The 24,083-nt window shown below is 44.8% G+C and overlaps 1 protein-coding gene across 2 annotated transcripts in view; it reads left to right on the forward strand.

Moving 5' to 3' along the window:
* LOC139415745 (ATPase Na+/K+ transporting subunit beta 2a) overlaps positions 1-17,352 on the forward strand; it is a 126,103-nt gene extending 108,751 nt beyond the window's left edge. Inside the window, exons 5-9 of one of the 2 annotated variants that reach the window (XM_071163819.1) lie at positions 9,127-9,252; positions 9,399-9,458; positions 9,623-9,649; positions 15,111-15,206; positions 16,688-17,352. In XM_071163819.1, coding sequence (XP_071019920.1) covers positions 9,127-9,252; positions 9,399-9,458; positions 9,623-9,649; positions 15,111-15,206; positions 16,688-16,858 — 480 coding nt within the window. In that variant the 3' untranslated portion in view covers positions 16,859-17,352. The remainder of the gene's footprint in view (positions 1-9,126; positions 9,253-9,398; positions 9,459-9,622; positions 9,650-15,110; positions 15,207-16,687) is intronic. The other variant, XM_071163820.1, reaches the window with a different exon arrangement.
* Positions 17,353-24,083: the final 6,731 nt, after the last annotated feature.

Raw genomic sequence — 24,083 nt, forward strand, 5'->3', positions numbered from 1 at the left:
ACTCTAACCACCCTAACCACACTAACTCTAACCACCCTAACCACACCAACTCTAACCACTCTAACTCTAACCACCCTAACCACTTTAACTCTAACCACTCTAACTCTAACCACCCTAACCACTTTAACTCTAACCACTCTAACCACTCTAACTCTAACCACTCTAACCACCCTAACCACTCTAATCACTCTAACCACTCTAACTCTAACCACCCTAACCACACTAACTCTAACCACCCTAACCACTCTAACTCTAACCACTCTAACCACCCTAACCACTCTAACTCTAACCACCCTAACCACTCTAACTCTAACCACTCTAACTCTAACCATCCTAACCACTCTAACTCTCACCACCCTAACCACTCTAACCACCCTAACCACACTAACTCTAACCACCCTAACCACACTAACTCTAACCACTCTAACTCTAACCACCCTAACCACTTTAACTCTAACCACTCTAACTCTAACCACCCTAACCACTTTAACTCTAACCACCCTAACCACTCTAACCACTTTAACTCTAACCACTCTAACTCTCACCACCCTAACCACTCTAACCACCTTAACCGCTCTAACTCTAACCACCCTAACCACAGTAACTCTAACCAGTCTAACCACCCTAACCACTCTAACCACTCTAACTCTAACCACCCTAACCACTTTAACTCTAACCACTCTAACTCTAACCACCCTAACCACTCTAACTCTCACCACCCTAACCACTCTAACCACTCTAACCACACTAACTCTAACCACCCTAACCACACTAACTCTAACCAGTCTAACCACTCTAACTCTAACCACCCTAACCGCTCTAACTCTAACCACCACTCTCACCACTCTAACTCTAAACACCCTAACCACCCTAACCACTCTAACCACCCTAACACTAACCACTCTAACCAACTTAACCACCCTCACCCTAACCACTCTAACTCTAACCAGCCTCACCCTAACCACTCTAACCACCCTAACACTAACCACCCTAACACTAACCACTCTAACCAACCTAACTCTAACCACTCTAACTCTAACCACCCTCACTCTAACCACCCTCACCCTAACCACCCTCAATCTAACCACCCTCACCCTAACCACTCTAACTCTAACCACCCTCACTCTAACCACCCTAACACTAACCACCCTAACCACTTTAACCACTCTAACTCTATCCACCCTAACCACTCTAACCACCCTAACCACTCTAACTCTAACCCCCTAACCACTCTAACCACCCTAACACTAACCACCCTAACACTAACCACCCTAACCACCCTAACACTAACCACTCTAAAAATAACCACCTTAACACTAACCACCCTAACACTAACCACCCTAACCACTCTTACACTAACCACTCCAACCACCCTAACTCTAACCACTCTAACCACCCTCACTCTAACCACTCTAACCACCCTAACCACTCTAACTCTAACCACCCTAACTCCAACTACCCTAACCACTCTAACCACCCTAACCACTCTAACCACCCTAACACTAACCACTCTAACCAACTTAACCACCCTCAACCTAACCACTCTAACTCTAACCAGCCTCACCCTAACCACTCTAACCACCCTCACCCTAACCACCCTAACACTAACCACCCTAACACTAACCACTCCAACCAACCTAACTCTAACCACTCTAACTCTAACCACCCTCACTCTAACCACCCTCACCCTAACCACCCTCAATCTAACCACCCTCACCCTAACCACTCTAACACTAACCACCCTAACACTAACCACCCTAACACTAACCACCCTAACCACTCTAACCACCCTAAGTCTATCCACCCTAACCACTCTAACCACCCTAACCACTCTAACTCTAACCCCCTAACCACTCTAACCACCCTAACACTAACCACCCTAACACTAACCACCCTAACCACCCTAACACTAACCACTCTAACACTAACCACCCTAACACTAACCACCCTAACACTAACCACCCTAACCACTTTAACCACCCTAACCACTCTAACCACCCTAACCACTCTAACCACCCTAACATTAACCACTCTAACTCTAACCACCCGAACCACTCTAACTCTAACCACCCTAACCACTCTAACCACCCTAACATTAACCACTCTAACTCTAACCACCCTAACCACTCTTACTACCCTAACCACTCTAACTCTAACCACTCTAACCACCCTAACACTAACCACCCTGACCACTCTTACCACCCTAACTTTATCCACCCTAACCACTCTAACCACCCTAACCACTCTAACTCTAACCACCCTAACCACTTTAACCACCCTACCTCTATCCACCCTAACCACTCTAACCACCCTAACTCTAACCACCCTAACCACTCTAACACTAACCACCCTAACACTAACCACCCTAACACTAACCACTCTAACCACCCTAACTCTAACCACTCTAACCACTCTAACTCTAACCACCCTAACCACTCTAACTCTAACCACCCTAACCACTCTAACACTAACCACCCTAACACTAACCACCCTAACACTAACCACTCTAACCACCCTAACTCTAACCACTCTAACCACTCTAACTCTAACCACCCTAACCACTCTAACTCTAACCACCTAACCACTCTAACCACTCTAACCACCCTAACACTAACCACCCTAACCACTTTAACCACCATAACTCGATCCACCCTAACCACTCTAACCACCCTAACCACCCTAACCACCCGAACACTAACCACCCTAACACTAACCACCCTAACACTAACCACCCTAACTACTTTAACCACCCTAACTCTATCCACCCTAACCACTCTAACCACCCTAACCACTCTAACTCTAACCACCCTAACACTAACCACCCTAACCACCCTAACACTAACCACTCTAACCACCCTAACCACTCTAACCACCCTAATTCTAACCACTCTAACTCTAACCACCCTAACCACTCTAACTCTAACCACCCTCACTAACCACTCTAACCACCCTCACCCTAACCACCCTAACACTAACCACTCTAACCACCCTAACACTAACCACTCTAACCACTCTAAACACTCTAACTCTAACCACCCTAACCACACTAACTCTAACCAGTCTAACCACTCTAACCACCCTAGCTCTAACCACCCTAACCACACTAACTAACCACCCTAACCACTCTAACTCTAACCACCCTAACCACTCTAACTCTAACCACCCTAACCACCCTAACCACTCTAACCACTTTAACTCTAACCACCATAACCACTTTAACTCTAACCACCCTAACCACTCTAACCACTTTAACCACCCTAACCACTCTAACCACTCTAACTCTAACCCCTCTAAACACTCTAACTCTAACCACTCTAACTCTACCACCCTAACTCTAACCACTCTAACCACTCTAACTCTAACCACTCTAACCACTCTAACTCTAACCACTTTAACTCTAACCACCCTAACCACTCGAACCACCCTAACTCTAACCACTCTAACTCTAACCACCCTAACTCTAACCACCCTAACTCTAACCACCCTAACTCTAACCACTCTAACTCTAACCACCCTAACTCTAACCACTCTAACTCTAACCACCCTAACTCTAACCACTCTAACTCTAACCACAATAACCACTCTAACTCTAACCACTCTAACCACTTTAACTCTAACCACCCTAACCACTCTAACCACCCTAACCACCCTAACCACTCTAACCACCCTAACTCTAACCACCCTAACCACCGTAACCACTCTAACACTAACCACTCTAACCACCCTCATTCTAACCACCCTCACCATCCTCACTCTAACCATCCTCACTCTAACCACCCTAACACTAACCACCCTAACACTAACCACCCTAACCACCCTAACACTAACCACCCTAACCACCCTAACACTAACCACCCTAACCACACTAACCACCCTTACACTAACCACCCTAACCACTCTAACCACCCTAATACTAACCACCCTAACCACTCTAACTCTAACCACCCTAACCACTCTAACTCTAACCACCCTCACCCTAACCACCCTAACTCTAACCACCCTAACCACCCTAACACTAACCACTCTAACCATCCTAACCACTCTAACTCTAACCACCCTAACCACCCTAACCACTCTAACTCTAACCACCCTAACCACCCGAACACTAAGCACCCTAACACTAACCACCCTAACACAGGGTGGTTAGAGTGGTTAGGGTGGATAGAGTTAGGGTGGTTAAAGTAGTTAGGGTGGTTAACTACTTTAACCACCCTAACTCTATCCACCCTAACCACTCTAACCACCCTAACCACTCTAACTCTAACCACCCTAACCACTCTAACCACCCTAACACTAACCACCCTAACACTAACCACCCTAACCACCCTAACACTAACCACTCTAACCACCCTAACCACTCTAACCACCCTAATTCTAACCACTCTAACTCTAACCACTCTAACCACCCTAACCACTCTAACTCTAACCACCCTAACCACTCTAACTCTAACCACCCTCACTAACCACTCTAACCACCCTCACCCTAACCACCCTAACACTAACCACTCTAACCACCCTAACACTAACCACTAACTCTTACCACCCTAGCCACCCTAACACTAACCACTCTTACCACCCTAACCACTCTAACACTAACCACTCTAAACACTCTAACTCTAACCACCCTAACCACACTAACTCTAACCAGTCTAACCACCCTAACCACACTAACTAACCACCCTAACCACTCTAACTCTAACCACCCTAACCACCCTAACCACTCTAACCACTTTAACTCTAACCATCATAACCACTTTAACTCTAACCACCCTAACCACTCTAACCACTTTAACCACCCTAACCACTCTAACCACTCTAACTCTAACCCCTCTAAACACTCTAACTCTAACTCTAACCACCCTAACTCTAACCACTCTCACCACTCTAACTCTAACCACTCTAACCACTCTAACTCTAACCACTCTAACCACTTTAACCCTAACCACCCTAACTCTAACCACTCTAACTCTAACCACCCTAACTCTAACCACCCTAACTCTAACCACCCTAACTCTAACCACTCTAACTCTAACCACCCTAACTCTAACCACTCTAACTCTAACCACCCTAACTCTAACCACTCTAACTCTAACCACAATAACCACTCTAACTCTAACCACTTTAACTCTAACCACCCTAACCACTCTAACCACCCTAACTCTAACCACCCTAACCACTCTAACCACCCTAACCACCCTAACCACTCTAACCACCCTAACTCTAACCACTCTAACTCTAACCACCCTAACTCTAACCACTCTAACCACTCTAACTCTAACCACTCTAACTCTAACCACTCTAACCACTTTAACTCTAACCACCCTAACTCTAACCACTCTAACTCTAACCACCCTAACTCTAACCACCCTAACTCTAACCACCCTAACACTAACCACCCTAACACTAACCACATTAACCACCCTAACCACTCTAACACTAACCACTCTAACCACCCTCATTCTAACCACCCTCACCATCCTCAGTCTAACCATCCTCACTCTAACCACCCTAACACTAACCACCCTAACACTAACCACCCTAACCACCCTAACCACCCTAACACTAAGCACCCTAACCACCCTAACCACACTAACCACCCTTACACTAACCATCCTAACCACCCTAATACTAACCACCCTAACCACCCTAACCCTCTAACCACCCTAACCACTCTAACTCTAACCACCCTCACTAACCACTCTAACCACCCTCACCCTAACCACCCTAACACTAAGCACTCTAACCACCCTAACACTAACCACTCCAACCACTCTAAACACTCTAACTCTAACCACCCTAACCACACTAACTCTAACCAGTCTAACCACTCTAACCACCCTAGCTCTAACCACCCTAACCACACTAACTAACCACCCTAACCACTCTAACTCTAACCACCCTAACCACTCTAACTCTAACCACCCTAACCACCCTAACCACTCTAACCACTTTAACTCTAACCACCATAACCACTTTAACTCTAACCACCCTAACCACTCTAACCACTTTAACCACCCTAACCACTCGAACCACTCTAACTCTAACCCCTCTAACCACTCTAACCACTCTAACTCTAACCACTCTAACCACTCTAACTCTAACCACTTTAACTCTAACCACCCTAACCACTCTAACCACCCTAACTCTAACCACTCTAACTCTAACCACCCTAACTCTAACCACCCTAACTCTAACCACCCTAACTCTAACCACTCTAACTCTAACCACCCTAACTCTAACCACCCTCACCATCCTCAGTCTAACCATCCTCACTCTAACCACCCTAACACTAACCACCCTAACACTAACCACCCTAACCACCCTAACCACCCTAACACTAACCACCCTAACCACCCTAACACTAACCACCCTAGCCACACTAACCACCCTTACACTAACCACCCTAACCACCCTAATACTAACCACCCTAACCACCCTAACCCTCTAACCACCCTAACCACTCTAACTCTAACCACCCTCACTAACCACTCTAACCACCCTCACCCTAACCACCCTAACACTAAGCACTCTAACCACCCTAACACTAACCACTTTAACCACCCTAACCACTCTAACCACTCTAACTCTAACCCCTCTAAACACTCTAACTCTAACCACTCTAACCACTCTAACTCTAACCACTCTAACCACTTTAACTCTAACCACCCTAACCACTCTAACCACCCTAACTCTAACCACTCTAACTCTAACCACCCTAACTCTAACCACTCTAACTCTAACCACTCTAACCACTTTAACTCTAACCACTCTAACCACTTTAACTCTAACCACCCTAACCACTCTAACCACCCTAACCACCCTAACCACTCTAACCACCCTAACTCTAACCACCCTAACCACCCTAACCACTCTAACACTAACCACTCTAACCACCCTCATTCTAACCACCCTCACCATCCTCACTCTAACCATCCTCACTCTAACCACCCTAACACTAACCACCCTAACACTAACCACCGTAACCACCCTAACACTAACCACCCTAACACTAACCACCGTAACCACCCTAACACTAACCACCCTAACCACCCTAACCACCCTAACACTAACCACCCTAACCACACTAACCACCCTTACACTAACCACCCTAACCACTCTAACCACCCTAATACTAACCACTCTAACCACTCTATCTCTAACCACCCTAACCACTCTAACTCTAACCACCCTCACCCTAACCACCCTAACTCTAACCACCCTAACCACCCTAACACTAACCACTCTAACCATCCTAACCACTCTAACTCTAACCACCCTAACCACCCTAACCACTCTAACCACCCTAACCACCCGAACACTAAGCACCCTAACACTAACCACCCTAACACAGGGTGGTTAGAGTGGTTAGGGTGGATAGAGTTAGGGTGGTTAAAGTAGTTAGGGTGGTTAACTACTTTAACCACCCTAACTCTATCCACCCTAACCACTCTAACTCTAACCACCCTAACACTAACCACCCTAACACTAACCACCCTAACCACCCTAACACTAACCACTCTAACCACCCTAACCACCCTAACCACCCTAATTCTAACCACTCTAACTCTAACCACCCTAACCACTCTAACTCTAACCACCCTAACCACTCTAACTCTAACCACCCTCACTAACCACTCTAACCACCCTAACACTAACCACCCTAACTCTTACCACCCTAGCCACCCTAACACTAACCACTCTTACCACCCTAACCACTCTAACACTAACCACTCTAAACACTCTAACTCTAACCACCCTAACCACACTAACTCTAACCAGTCTAACCACTCTAACCACCCTAGCTCTAACCACCCTAACCACACTAACTAACCACCCTAACCACTCTAACTCTAACCACCCTAACCACCCTAACCACTCTAACCACTTTAACTCTAACCACCATAACCACTTTAACTCTAACCACCCTAACCACTCTAACCACTTTAACCACCCTAACCACTCTAACCACTCTAACTCTAACCCCTCTAAACACTCTAACTCTAACCACTCTAACTCTAACCACCCTAACTCTAACCACTCTCACCACTCTAACTCTAACCACTCTAACTCTAACCACTCTAACCACCCTAACTCTAACCACTCTAACTCTAACCACCCTAACTCTAACCACTCTAACTCTAACCACCCTAACTCTAACCACTCTAACTCTAACCACAATAACCACTCTAACTCTAACCACTTTAACTCTAACCACCCTAACCACTCTAACCACCCTAACTCTAACCACCCTAACCACTCTAACCACCCTAACCACTCTAACCACCCTAACTCTAACCACTCTAACTCTAACCACCCTAACTCTAACCACTCTAACCACTCTAACTCTAACCACTCTAACTCTAACCACTCTAACCACTTTAACTCTAACCACCCTAACTCTAACCACTCTAACTCTAACCACCCTAACTCTAACCACCCTAACTCTAACCACCCTAACACTAACCACCCTAACACTAACCACATTAACCACCCTAACCACTCTAACACTAACCACTCTAACCACCCTCATTCTAACCACCCTCACCATCCTCACTCTAACCATCCTCACTCTAACCACCCTAACACTAACCACCCTAACACTAACCACCCTAACCACCCTAACCACCCTAACACTAACCACCCTAACACTAACCACCCTAACCACACTAACCACCCTTACACTAACCACCCTAACCACCCTAATACTAACCACCCTAACCACCCTAACCACTCTAACCACCCTCACCACCCTAACTCTAACCACCCTAACCACCCTAACACTAACCACTCTAACCATCCTAACCACTCTAACTTTAACCACCCTAACCATTCTAACTCTAACCACCCTAACCACTCTAACTCTAACCACCCTAACCACTCTAACCACCCTAACCCCTCTAGCCACCCTAACCCCTCTAACCACCCTAACCACTCTAACTCGAACCACTCTAACCACCCTAACCCCTCTAACCACCCTAACCACTCTAACTCTAACCACCCTAACCACTCTAACTCTAACCACCCTAACCACTCTAACTCTAACCACCCTAACCACTCTAACTCTAACCCCCCTAACCACCCGAATATAACATATATTGTATAGAATAATATGATGTTCAATCCTAGGTGAGGAACAACCCTAAGCGTTCGTGTCAGTTTAATCGTTCCACTCTAGAGGAGTGTTCTGGGATCACAGACCGGACCTACGGTTACCAGAAGGGACAACCCTGTGTTCTCATCAAACTGAACCGGGTAAACACACACACACCCCCCCCACCCCCCCCACACACACACACACACACACACACACACACACACACACACACCATCACACATACACACACACACGCACCTGCTAACCCCCCTGGTAAACCTTGACCTCCAACCTCTGTCCTCAGGTGATCGGGATGCTTCCAGGGAAGGACGGCCAATCTCCCTATGTCACCTGTGGAGCCAAGGTCAGGCTGGCTATGTCACCCTTATGTATTGTTGGAACTCTGCATGTCTCTTCATCATGTGTTTCACTCATCTTTACCTTTTAATGTCATCATTCCCGTCTCTCTCTCTCTCTCTCTCTCTCTCTCTCTCTCTGTGTTTTTGTCTTTCATCCCTCCATTATCAGAGATATAAAGTGGGGCAAGATGAATGGGTAAGACTGACCTGGAGAATGATAGATAGACAACTTTCAGAAAGTATTTACAGGCCTTAGCAAATTTCTTAAAAGTAAAAAACAGAAATACCTTATTTACATAAGTATTCAGACCCTTTGCGATGAGACTCGAGCTCAGGTGCATCCTTTTTCCATTGATCATCCTTGAGATGTTTCTACAACTTGATTGGACTCCACCTGTGGTAAATTAAATTAATTGGACATGATTTGGAAATATAAGGTCCAACTGTTGACAGTGCATGTCAGAGCAGAAACCAAGCCATGAGGTCGAAGGAATTGTCCATAGAGGTCCAAGACAGGATTGTGTCGAGGCACAACAAGGCACTAACATAATACTTCAAATAATGTGGCAAAGGAATTAATGTTTTGTCCTGAGACCCATTCTATCCTGAATACAGTGTTCTGTTTGAACCATTCTATCCTGAATACAGTGTTCTGTTTGAACCATTCTATCCTGAATACAGTGTTCTGTTTGAACCATTCTATCCTGAATACAGTGTTCTGTTTGAACCATTCTATACCTGAATACAGTGTTCTGTTTGAACCATTCAATCCTGAATACAGTGTTCTGTTTGAACCATTCTATCCTGAATACAGTGTTCTGCTTGAACCATTCTATCCTGAATACAGTGTTCTGTTTGAACCATTCTATCCTGAATACAGTGTTCTGTTTGAACCATTCTATCCTGAATACAGTGTTCTGTTTGAACCATTCTATCCTGAATACAGTGTTCTGTTTGAACCATTCTATCCTGAATGCAGTGTTCTGTTTGAACCATTCTATCCTGAATACAGTGTTCTGTTTGAACCATTCTATCCTGAATACAGTGTTCTGTTTGAACCATTCTATCCTGAATGCAGTGTTCTGTTTGAACCATTCTATCCTAAATACAGTGTTCTGTTTGAACCATTCTATCCTGAATACAGTGTTCTGCTTGAACCATTCTATCCTGAATACAGTGTTCTGTTTGAACCATTCTATCCTGAATACAGTGTTCTGTTTGAACCATTCTATCCTGAATACAGTGTTCTGTTTGAACCATTCTATCCTGAATACAGTGTTCTGTTTGAACTATTCTATCCTGAATACAGTGTTCTGTTTGAACCATTCTATCCTGAATACAGTGTTCTGTTTGAACCATTCTATCCTGAATACAGTGTTCTGTTTGAACTATTCTATCCTGAATACAGTGTTCTGTTTGAACCATTCTATCCTGAATACAGTGTTCTGTTTGAACCATTCTATCCTGAATACGAAGTGTTCTGTTTGGGGCAAATCCAATACAACACATTACTGACAACCACTCTCCATATTTTCAAGCATAGTGGTTTTTCAGGATAAAAGGACAAATTTCCACCGGTCTAATGTCCATTGCTCGTGTTTCTTGGTCCAAGCAAGTCTCTTCCTCTTATTGGTGTCTGTTACTTGAACTCTGTGAAGCATTTATTTGGGCTGCAATTTCTGATGCTGGTAACTCTAATGAACTTATCCTCTGCAGCAGAGCTCCTGGGTCTTCCTTTCCTGTGGCGGTCCTCATGAGAGCCAGTTAACTCTAATGAACTTATCCTCTGCAGCAGAGGTAACTCTGGGTCCTCCTTTCCTGTGGCGGTCCCCATGAGAGCCAGTTAACTCTAATGAACTTATCCTCTGCAGCAGAGGTAACTCTGGGTCCTCCTTTCCTGTGGCGGTCCTCATGAGAGCCAGTTAACTCTAATGAACTGATCCTCTGCAGCAGAGGTAACTCTGGGTCCTCCTTTCCTGTGGCGGTCCTCATGAGAGACAGTTTACTCTAATGAACTTATCCTCTGCAGCAGAGGTAACTCTGGGTCTTCCTTTCCTGTGGCGGTCCTCATGAGAGCCAGTTTCATCACAGTGTTTGATGGTTTTTGCGACTGCACTTGAAGAAACTTTTCAAAGTTCTTAATCTTCCGCATTGACTGACCTTCATGTCTCTTAGTAAGTAATGATGGACTGACCTTCATGTCTCTTAAAGTAATGATGGACTGACCTTCATGTCTCTTAAAGTAATGGTGGACTGACCTTCATGTCTCTTAAAGTAATGATGGACTGACCTTCATGTCTCTTAAAGTAATGATGGACTGACCTTCATGTCTCTTAAAGTAATGATGGACTGACCTTTATGTCTCTTAAAGTAATGATGGACTGACCTTCATGTCTCTTAAAGTAATGATGGACTGACCTTCATGTCTCTTAAAGTAATGATGGACTGACCTTCATGTCTCTTAAAGTAATGATGGACTGACCTTCATGTCTCTTAAAGTAATGATGGACTGACCTTCATGTCTCTTAGTAAGTAATGATGGACTGACCTTCATGTCTCTTAGTAAGTAATGATGGACTGACCTTCATGTCTCTTAAAGTAATGGTGGACTGACCTTCATGTCTTAAAGTAATGATGGACTCTTGTTTCTCTTTTCTTATTTGAGCTGTTCTTGCCATAATATGGACTTGGTCTTTTACCAAATATCAATCAATCAAATGTATTTATAAAGCCCTTTTTACATCAGCCGATGTCAAAAAGTGATTTACAGAAACCCAGCCTGAAACCCCAAACAGCAAGCAATGCAGATGTAGAAGCACGGTGGCTAGGAAAAAACTCTCTAGAAAGGCCAGAACCTAGGAAGAAACCTAGAGAGGAACCAGGCTCTGAGGGGTGGCCAGTCCTCTTCTGGCTGTGCCGGGTGGAGATTATAACAGAACATGGTCAAGATGTTCAAACGTTCATAGATGACCAGCAGGGTCAGATAATAATAATCACTGTGGTTGTAGAGGGTGCAACAGGTCAGCACCTCAGGAGTAAATGTCAGTTGGCTTTTCATAGCCGATCATTGAGAGTATCTCTACTGCTCCTGCTGTCTCTAGAGAGTTGAAAACAGCAGGTCCAGTGAACAGGTCAGTGGTCCATAACCGCAGGCAGAACAGCTTCACAAGCTTATTCACCTTCACGAGTGCAGTCTCAGTGCTATGACGGGGTCTAAAACCAGACTGAAGCGTTTCGTATACATTGTTTGTCTCCAGGAAGGAAGTGAGTTGCTGCGCAACAGCCTTTTCTTTTTTTAAATCTGAGAGGAATGGAAGATTCGAAATAGGCTGATAGTGTTTTATATTTTCTGGGTCAAGGTTTGGCTTTTTCAAGAGAGGCTTTATTATTGCCACTTTTAGTGAGTTTGGTACACATCCGGTGGATAGAGAGACGTTTATTTTGTTCAACATAGGAGGGCCAAGCACAGGAAGCAGCTCTTTCAGTAGTTTAGTTGGAATAGGGTCCAGTATGCAGCTTGAAGGTTTAGAGGCCATGATTATTTTCATCATTGTGTCAAGAGATATAGTACTAAAACACTTGAGCGTCTCTCTTGATCCTAGGTCCTGGCAGAGTTGTGCAGACTCAGGACAACTGAGCTTTGGAGGAATATGCAGATTTAAAGAGGAGTCCGTAATTTGCTTTCTAATGATCATGATCTTTTCCTCAAAGAAGTTAATGAATATATCACTGCTGAAGTGAAAGCCATCCTACGCTTAGTTAGCTTTGCGACAGTATCAAAAATAAATGTTGGATTGTTCTTATTCTCCTCTATGCTTTATCTTGGCCAGGTCTCAGTTGTAAATGAGAACTTGTTCTCAGCTTGCCTACCTGGTTAAATAAAGGTGAAATTAAAAAATTAATTAAAAAATAGGATGATCGAGCAGCAGTGAAAGACTTCCAGTTTGGTGTGGCACCATTTCCGTTCCAATGTTCTGGAAACTTCAGAGCTCGGGTATTTTCTTTATACCAGGGAGCTAGTTTCTTATGACAAATGTTTTTTGGTTTTCTGCGACTGCATCTAGGGTATTACGCAAGGTTCAATTTAGTTCCTCAGTTAGGTGGATAACCGATTTTTGTACTCTGATGTCCTTGGGTAGGTGGAGGGAGTAAAATAGGGCTATCTTCTGTATCCAACCCCTACCATGTCACAACACAACTGATTGGCTCAAACACATTAAGGAAAGAAATTCCACAAATTAACTTTTAACAAGGCACACCTGTTATTTGAAACACATTCCAGGTGACTACCTCACGAAACTGGTTGAGAGAATGCCAAGTGTGTGCAAAGCTGTCATCAAGGGAAAGGGTGGCTACTGTGAAGAATCTCAAATATAAAATATATTTTAATTTGTTTGACACTTCGTTTGGTTACTACATGATTCCATGTGTTATTTCATAGTTTTGATGTCTTCACTATTATTCTACAATGTAGAAAATAGTATATATAAAGGAAAACCCTTGAATGAGTAGGTGTGGTGCTGTATGTAACTTAGATATTTCTGTATTTAATTTGTACATTTGTAAAAATGTCTAAAAACATGTTTTCACTTTGTCATTATGGGATATTGTGTGCAGATGGGTGAGAAACAAATCAATGTAATCCATTTTGAAATTAGGCTGTAACACAACAAAATGAGTCAAGGGTATGAATACTTTCTGAAGGCCCAGCAGATAGAGATATAGATAGATAGAACAGATAGATATATAGATATAGATGGATATATAGATAGATATAGATAGATATTTTATAGATAGATATAGATATATATATATATATATAGATATAGAGGTATAGATATATATATAGATATAGAGATATAGATAGATATATAGATATAGAGATAGCGATATAGATAGATATATATATATATATAGATATATAGATAGATAGATAGATATATAGATACAGTTAGATATAGAGATAGCGATATAGATATAGATAGATATATATATAGATATAGATAGATATAGAGATAGCGATATAGATAGATATATAGATATAGATATAGATAGATATATATATAGATATAGATAGATATATATATATAGATATAGATATAGATAGTTAGATATATATATATATATAGATATAGATATAGATAGTTAGATATATATATATATAGATATAGAGATATAGATAGATATATAGATATAGAGATATAGATAGATATATAGATATAGAGATATAGATAGATATATAGATATAGTTAGATATAGATATAGAGATATAGATAGATATATATATATAGATATAGATAGTTAGATATATATATATATATATATATAGATATAGATAGTTAGATATATATATATATAGATATAGAGATATAGATAGATATATAGATATAGTTAGATATAGATATAGAGATATAGATAGATATAGTTAGATATAGAGATAGCGATATAGATAGATAAAGCCTAAATCTGTCAATGTGCCCTTGAGCAAGGCACTTGACCTTAATTGCTCCTGTAAGTCGCTCTGCTAAAATGTAATAGATACGAGTTCAACCAATAGAATTATCAATAGAAAGCTGACTATGTGTGTCTACAGAAAGAGGACAGTGATGCGATCGGAGACGGAACCTTTAACCTCATGACTCTGTGTGTGTCTACAGAAAGAGGACAGTGATGCGATCGGAGAGTTGGCCTACTACCCTCCCAACGGAACCTTTAACCTCATGTACTTCCCCTACTATGGCAAGAAGGCCCAGGTACACAGAGTCACACAGCCCTTCACCAGTGTTGCCCCCATTCAGTCAGAGCCATGAAGTACACGAGGATGGACAGACTTTTCTAGATCTAGAGCTGTACTCATCATCATTCTATGTCCAAAATGTCTAGTTTTCTGCATAGGTTATCTAAATATACCTCTTTATCGGTTCAATTGTCATTTAAATGAATGATGTACATTGATTCTTTAAGAGTTGTATGTATGTATAAATATATATATATATATATACACAAATATATTATATTTATTTAAATATATTTATATATATTATAAAATCTGAGGGGGCACGTGCCTTTTGACGCAACTGCCCTTTACTATGCTGAATATCTTCTTTAACTTGTTTCTCTCTCTGTGTTTCTCTCTCTCTGTGTTTCTCTCTGTGTTTATCTCTCTCTGTGTGTTTCTCTCTCTCTCTGTGTTTCTCTCTGGGTTTCTCTCTGTGTTTATCTCTCTCTGTGTTTCTCTCTCTGTGTTTATCTCTCTCTGTGTTTCTCTCTGTGTTTATCTCTCTCTGTGTGTTTCTCTCTCTCTGTGTTTCTCTCTGTGTTTCTCTCTCTGTGTTTCTCTCTCTGTGTTTCTCTCTCTCTGTGTTTCTCTCTCTCTGTGTGTTTCTCTCTCTGTGTTTCTCTCTCTCTGTGTTTCTCTCTGTGTTTCTCTCTATCTGTGTGTTTCTCTCTCTGTGTTTCTCTCTCTCTGTGTTTCTCTCTCTCTGTGTGTTTCTCTCTGTGTTTCTCTCTCTCTGTGTGTTTCTCTCTCTCTGTGTGTTTCTCTCTGTGTTTCTCTCTGTGTTTCTCTCTCTCTCTGTGTTTCTCTCTCTCTGTGTTTCTCTCTCTCTCTCTGTGTTTCTCTCTCTCTGTGTTTCTATCTCTCTGTGTTTCTCTGTGTGTTTCTCTCTCTGTGTGTTTCTCTCTGTGTTTCTCTCTCTGTGTGTTTCTCTTTCTGTGTTTCTCTCTGTGTGTTTCTCTTTCTGTGTTTCTCACTCTGTTTCTCTCTCTCTGTTTCTCTTTCTGTGTTTCTCTCTCTCTATGTTTCTCTCTCGCTGTGTTTCTCTGTGTGTTTCTCTCTCTCTGTGTTTCTCTCTCTCTCTGTGTGTTTCTCTCTCTCTGTGTGTTTCTCTCTGTGTTTCTCTCTGTGTTTCTCTCTCTCTCTGTGTTTCTCTCTCTCTGTGTTTCTCTCTCTCTCTCTGTGTTTCTCTCTCTCTGTGTTTCTATCTCTCTGTGTTTCTCTGTGTGTTTCTCTCTCTGTGTGTTTCTCTCTGTGTTTCTCTCTCTGTGTGTTTCTCTTTCTGTGTTTCTCTCTGTGTGTTTCTCTTTCTGTGTTTCTCACTCTGTTTCTCTCTCTCTGTTTCTCTTTCTGTGTTTCTCTCTCTCTCTGTGTTTCTCTCTCTGTGTTTCTCTCTCTGTGTGTTTCTCTCTCTCTGTGTTTCTCTCTCTGTGTGTTTCTCTCTCTGTATGGATGTAGCTGAACTACTCCCAGCCCCTGGTAGCAGTGAAGTTCCTCAACATCTCTCTGAATACAGATGTGAATGTTGAGTGTAAGATCAACTCCAACACACTGAAGACCGGTGGAGAGAGAGACAAGTTCGCTGGACGCGTCTCTTTCAAACTCAGAATCACCTCACCTAAGAACTAGACCACTAAACACCACACACACACACACACACACACACACACACACACACACACACACACACACACACACACACACACACACACACACACACACACACACACACACACACACACACACACACACACACACACACACACACACACACGTTACTGCCACATGTAGGACCATATCAGACCCCTGGAAATGGAGACCAGGAGGAGAGGGAAGGATGAAAGGAGGTCCAATGTGTCTCCTTCTTCATCTGTCTCTCTCCCTCTCTGTCTCTTCCTCTCTCTCTCTGTATCTCTCCCTCTCTTTTTCTCTCTGTCTCTTCCTCTTTCTCTCTCTCTGTCTCTTCCTCTCTCTCTCTGTATCTCTCCCTCTCTTTTTCTCTCTGTCTCTTCCTCTTCCTCTCTCTCTCTGTATCTCTCCCTCTCTGTCTTTCTCTCTCTCTATCATTCTACTCATCCCTCTCTCTTTCGGTCTGTCTCTCTCCCTCTCTTTTTCTCTCTCTTTCTCTCTCCCTCTGTCTTTCTCTCTCTCTATCATTCTACTCATCCCTCTCTCTTTGTCTGTCTCTCTCCCTCTCTGTCTCTCCCTCTCTCTCTCTGTATCTCTCCCTCTCTGTCTTTCTCTCTCTATCATTCTACTCATCCCTCTCTTCTGTCTGTCTCTCTCCCTCTCTCTCTTTCTCTCTCTCCATCAGTCTGCTCATCCCCCTCTCTAATCTGTTTTTCTGTAATCCTCATCAACGCCCCTCCCCCTGCCCTCTGCTCTTCCTCATTTTCCCACTCTCCACCTTTCTACATCGAATAATTATGCTTTTCTCTTCCTCCTCTTCCTCCTCCTCTTAGGGTTCTTAGTAACTTATCAAACAATTTTTATTTTTTGTGTGTTGATGAATTTGGTCTTTAATTTAATTTATACTTTTGAAATGGATGTCTCCTTTATCTGAAATGAAAGCCTTCTACGGCGCGGGCGCACACACACACACACACACACACACACACACACACACACACACACACACACACACACACACACACACACACACAAAGTCCAGGATATTTTTGTTGTTTTCAGTCCATTTAATCAGAGAATGTTTCTTCAACAATATATATGACATATATCAGAGTGGGTGACTGAGTGTAAATAGATATTTTCTTGTGGATGCTTTAGACACATAGAGGATTTGAGATTTAAAATAAAAGATGGCATGATGATATGATACCTATGAATTTTCCAACGCTGTAAGATTAATAAAGAGTTAAGTAGTGTCAGGTAAACAGAGTGAAGGGTAAAGGTTAGAGGTTAAGACAGAGTAATGGTTAGAGTAGAGATAGAGGCGGCTGGCTAACAGACAGACTTTTAGTAATGTCAGTTAGTGTGTTTTATCTTCTGTTCAGTTTGTTGTGGTAGAGCTGCTCTGTTAGCCGCTAGGTCCTGGTGTCCTGGTTGGCCAGCTAGCTGTTAGCCGCTAGATCCTGGTTAGCCAGCTAGCTGTTAGCCATACTGCTAGGTTCTGGTTAGCTAGCTGTTAGCCCCTAGGTCGCTAGGTCCTGGTTAGCTAGCTGTTAGCCACTAGATCATATAGGTCCTGGGTACCTAGCTGTAAGACATATCGCTAGGTCACTAGTTGCTAGGTCAGTTTGAATACCTGTGGTGCGTTTGAATACTTTAAGGGAAGTGGACGATATATTGAGATGATATTGGGGCAATATCGGGGTAATACTGGGGTGATATTGGGGCAACACTGGGGTGATATTGAGGTAATATTGGGGCAATACTGGGGCGATATTGGGGCAATACTGGGGCGATATTGGGGCAATACTGGGGCGATATTGGGGTAATATTGGGGCAATACTGGGGCGATATTTGGGTAATATTGGGGTGATATTGGTGTAATATTGTGGTGATACTGGGGCAATATTGGGTTGATACTGGGGCAATACTGGGGCGATATTGGGTTGATACTGGGGTGAAGCAGGGGTAATATTGGGGTAATGCTGGGTCTATATTGGGGTGATATTGGGGTAATACTGGGTCTATATTGAGGTGATACGGGGTAATACTGGGTTGATATTGGGGTAATACTGGGTCGATATTGTGGTAATACTGGGTTGATATTGGGGTGATACTGGGTCGATATTGAGGTGATACGGGGTGATATTGGGGTAATACTGGGTCTATATTGAGGTGATACGGGGTGATACTGGGTTGATATTGGGGTAATACTGGGTCGATATTGTGGTAATACTGGGTTGATATTGGGGTGATACTGGGTCGATATTGAGGTGATACTGGGTTGATATTGGGGTGATACTGGGTCGATATATCAAGGGGATTTCTGCTTTTAATGTCTTTCTTTTTTATTCTGTTTCTCCACTCGTTTATTTGTGCTGTGTTTGTTTGTGTGTCATCAGCTTAGTGGCGGTTTAGAACACAACATTGTGTACAGTTACCACGGCAACCACAGCATCAGGCCGGAGTCTCGCCCTAACTTCACCACACACCCGCCACTCACACTGTTGTGCCACATGTGAGCCTTTCGTCTTGCTGTTGGTCATGCCCCTTTAATCTCTAAACCAATCCTTTCCCTTTAAACAGTGATGCCACTTCCTGGTCTGGGCTGTCTGACCAATCAGAGCCCAGCCTGTCTCCATCCCTCCATCTTAGTAAGAATTTGTTTTCTTTTCATTTGTTCTCAATTCCTTTTCTGTGCAACGTTCAGCAGATACAAACTAGATGTGGTTAATAATGACATCATCTGTATTACTGCCTCAGATATTCCATGTGGAACCTTCTGAAGAATATTGCTGTAAAAACAAGAAATAAAAAGATTTTGTGTTTAAAAGGTTTGTCTCGAGTGCTTTGAGAGAAAGGAGAGGGATGAAAGAGAGTGTGGCTCATTTAAGATGTATATATCTCCTCTCACATTACCCAGGATGCACCTTACTACACCAGAAGTAAAACCTAGCTAGATATAAGAGTTATCAGGATCAGATATGACACATTTATACCAGACCAGACCCAGATATAGACAGTATCTGTGTGATTGAGATAGATGGATACATTTAGAGACGATAGATAGTACACACATGACCAAGGAGGTCAAGGTTAGGCTGGAGGCTAGGTATCGTGTCTGTAATTGTGTGTATAAAACACACAGCAGGTTATATAAACAGAGTGACTGTAGCTGACAAAAGAGAAGAGACCTTATATAAGAACATATGAATAATACTGATGCTGTACAGAGAGAAAGATGGATGGATGGGAGGAGGGAGGGAGACCAGGGTTAGGACATATGAAGAGAGGAGGGAGGGAGGGAGGGGGGAGGCCAGGGTTAGGACATATGAAGAGAGGAGGGAGGGAGGGAGGGGGGGGGGGGGGGGGCAGGGTTAGGACATATGAAGAGAGGAGGGAGGGAGGAGACCAGGGTTAGGACATATGAGGAGAGGAGGGAGGGAGGGAGGCCAGGGTTAGGACATATGAAGAGAGGAGGGAGGGAGGAGACCAGGGTTAGGACATATGAGGAGAGGAGGGAGGGAGGGAGGCCAGGGTTAGGACATATGAAGAGAGGAGGGAGGGGGGGAGGCCAGGGTTAGGACATATGAAGAGAGGAGGGAGGGAGGAGGCCAGGGTTAGGACATGAAGAGAGGAGAGACCAGGGTTAGGACATATGAAGAGAGGAGGGAGGAGGCCAGGGTTAGGACATATGAAGAGAGGAGGGAGGGAGGGAGGGAGGGAGGGAGAGGGCCAGGGTTAGGACATATGAAGAGAGGAGGGAGGAGGCCAGGGTTAGGACATATGAAGAGATGAGGGAGGGAGGAGGCCACGGTTAGGACATATGAAGAGAGGAGGGAGGGAGGGAGACCAGGGTTAGGACATTTGAAGAGAGGAGGGAGGGAGGAGGCCAGGGTTAGGACATATGAAGAGAGGAGGGAGGGGGGAGGCCAGGGTTAGGACATATGAAGAGAGGAGGGAGGGAGGAGACCAGGGTTAGGACATATGAAGAGAGGAGGGAGGGAGGAGGCCAGGGTTAGGACATATGAAGAGAGGAGGGAGGGGGGAGACCAGGGTTAGGACATATGAAGAGAGGAGGGAGGGAGGAGGCCAGGGTTAGGACATATGAAGAGAGGAGGGAGGGGGGGAGGGCAGGGTTAGGACATATGAAGAGAGGAGGGAGGGAGGAGGCCAGAGTTAGGACATATGAAGAGAGGAGGGAGGGAGGGAGGGGGGGGGGGGCAGGGTTAGGACATATGAAGAGAGGAGGAGGCCAGGGTTAGGACATATAAAGAGAGGAGGGAGGGAGGAGGCCAGGGTTAGGACATATGGAGAGGAGGGAGGGAGGAGGCCAGGGTTAGGACATATGAAGAGAGGAGGGAGGGAGGAGGCCAGGGTTAGGACATATGAAGAGAGGAGGGAGGGAGGGAGGGAGGGCAGGGTTAGGACATATGAAGAGATGAGGGAGGGAGGAGGCCAGGGTTAGGACATATGAAGAGAGGAGGGAGGGAGGAGGCCAGGGTTAGGACATATGAAGAGAGGAGGGAGGGAGGAGGCCAGGGTTAGGACATGAAGAGAGGAGAGAGGGAGGAGGCCAGGGTTAGGACATATGAAGAGAGGAGGGGGGAGGAGGCCAGGGTTAGGACATATGAAGAGAGAAGGGAGGGGAGAGGGAGGGAGGGAGGGAGGAGGCCAGGATTAGGACATATGAAGAGAGGAGGGAGGGAGGAGGCCAGGGTTAGGACATATGAATAGAGGAGGGAGGGAGGGAGGGGGGGGGCAGGGTTAGGACATATGAAGAGAGGAGGGAGGGAGGGGGGGGGGCAGGGTTAGGACATATGAAGAGAGGAGGGAGGGAGGGAGGGGGGGCCAGGGTTAGGACATATGAAGAGAGGAGGGAGGGAGGAGGCCAGGGTTAGGACATATGAAGAAAGGAGGGAGGGAGGAGGCCAGAGTTAGGACATATGAAGAGAGGAGGGAGGGAGGAGGCCAGGGTTAGGACATGAAGAGAGGAGGGAGGGAGGAGGCCAGGGTTAGGACATATGAAGAGAGGAGGGAGGGGAGAGGGAGGGAGGGAGGAGGCCAGAGTTAGGACATATGAAGAGAGGAGGGAGGGAGGAGGCCAGGGTTAGGACATATGAAGAGAGGAGGGAGGGAGGGAGGGAGGGAGGGAGGGAGGGAGGGAGGGAGGGAGGGAGGGAGGGAGGGAGGCCAGGGTTAGGACATATGAAGAGAGGAGGGAGGGAGGAGGCCAGGGTTAGGACATATGAAGAGAGGAGGGAGGGAGGAGGCCAGGGTTAGGACATATGAAGAGAGGAGGGAGGGAGGGAGGAGGCCAGGGTTAGGACATATGAAGAGAGGAGGGAGGGGGGAGGCCAGGGTTAGGACATATGAAGAGAGGAGGGAGGGGGGAGGCCAGGGTTAGGACATATGAAGAGAGGAGGGAGGGGGAGGGGGGGGCCAAGGTTAGGACATATGAAGAGATGGAGGAGGGAGGAGGCCAGGGTTAGGACATATGAAGGGTTGGAGGAGGGAGGAGGCCAGGGTTAGGACATATGAAGGGTTGGAGGAGGGAGGAGACCAGGGTTAGGACATATGAAGGGTTGGAGGAGGGAGGAGGCCAGGGTTAGGACATATGAAGGGTTGGAGGAGGGAGAGAGGAGGGAGGCCAGAGTTAGGACATATGAAGGGTTGGAGGAGGGAGGAGGCCAGGGTTAGGACATATGAGGAGATGGGGGGGGGGGGACGGAGGAGGCCAGGGTTAGGACATATGAAGAGATGGAGGAGGGAGGGAGGGAGGAGGCCAGGGTTAGGACATATGAAGGGTTGGAGGAGGGAGGCCAGGGTTAGGACATATGAAGAGATGGAGGAGGGAGGGAGGGAGGAGGCCAGGGTTAGGACATATGAAGAGATGGAGGAGGGAGGGAGGGAGGAGGCCAGGGTTAGGACATATGAAGAGAGGAGGGAGGGAAGAGCCCAGGGCTAGGACATATGAGGAGATGGAGGGGGGGGGGGGACGGAGGAGGCCAGGGTTAGGACATATGAAGAGATGGAGGATCCCAGGGTTAGGACATATGAAGAGAGGAGGGAGGGAGGAGGCCAGGGCTAGGACATATGAGGAGATGGAGGGGGGGGGACGGAGGAGGCCAGGGTTAGGACATATGAAGAGATGGAGGAGGGAGGGAGGGAGGAGGCCAGGGTTAGGACATATGAAGAGAGGAGGGAGGGAGGAGGCCAGGGTTAGGACATATGAAGAGATGGAGGAGGGAGGAGGCCAGGGTTAGGACATATGAAGGGTTGGAGGAGGGAGGCCAGGGTTAGGACATATGAAGAGAGAAAGATGGAGGGAGGAGGGAGGCCAGACACAAAGATAGAGGGAGAGTATGACAGGCTAGAGATGAGGGTAAAAGGAGTGAAAGAGAGGAGAGAAATAGATGGGGGGTGTAACTGTAATCCCGGAGCTATAATCCCATTCAATCTAATCCAGTTCAGCGGACTCTCTCTCACACACACACACACACACACACACACAGCCTTAGTGACATTGGATAACTGACATTGCCCTCCCCAATATGGCTGTTGTGGGAGGTGCCGATTCTCTCAGCCACCATTCAAACTGGAAAACTTCATTCCTCAGACGAGACACAGAGACTACTGAAGAGAGAATGGGAGAGAAGAGGGAGAGGAAAGAGAGAATGAAAATAGCCTTAAACCAGTAGTTTTGTGAGACAGTTATCATGTGTGATTGATTGTGTGTAACTTTCATTTTGACTGAGTGTAACATAGGCACGCTTATGACATGTCTCTGATTTGCAGACAACAGACACCTACCTACCTGGTGGTCTATATGATATATGAATCTATATGATATGCCATCTAGTGGTGAACTGCTGAACTACACAATCTGTATGATATGCCATCTAGTGGTGAACTGCTGAATACACAATCTATATGATATGCCATCTAGTGGTTAGCTGCTGAACTACAGTTTATATGATATGCCATCTAGTGGTTAGCTGCTGAACTACAATCTATATGATATGCCATCTAGTGGTTAGCTGCTGAACTACAGTTTATATGATATGCCATCTAGTGGTTAGCTGCTGAACTACAGTTTATATGATATGCCATCTAGTGGTTAGCTGCTGAACTACAGTTTATATGATATGCCATCTAGTGGTGAACTGCTGAACTCTCAACCAAATAATCACACAAACAAAGACTGCAAACTAACAGACAGACA

Source organism: Oncorhynchus clarkii, chromosome 9 (genome assembly GCF_045791955.1).
Source record: "Oncorhynchus clarkii lewisi isolate Uvic-CL-2024 chromosome 9, UVic_Ocla_1.0, whole genome shotgun sequence".
Classification (NCBI taxonomy): domain Eukaryota; kingdom Metazoa; phylum Chordata; class Actinopteri; order Salmoniformes; family Salmonidae; genus Oncorhynchus; species Oncorhynchus clarkii.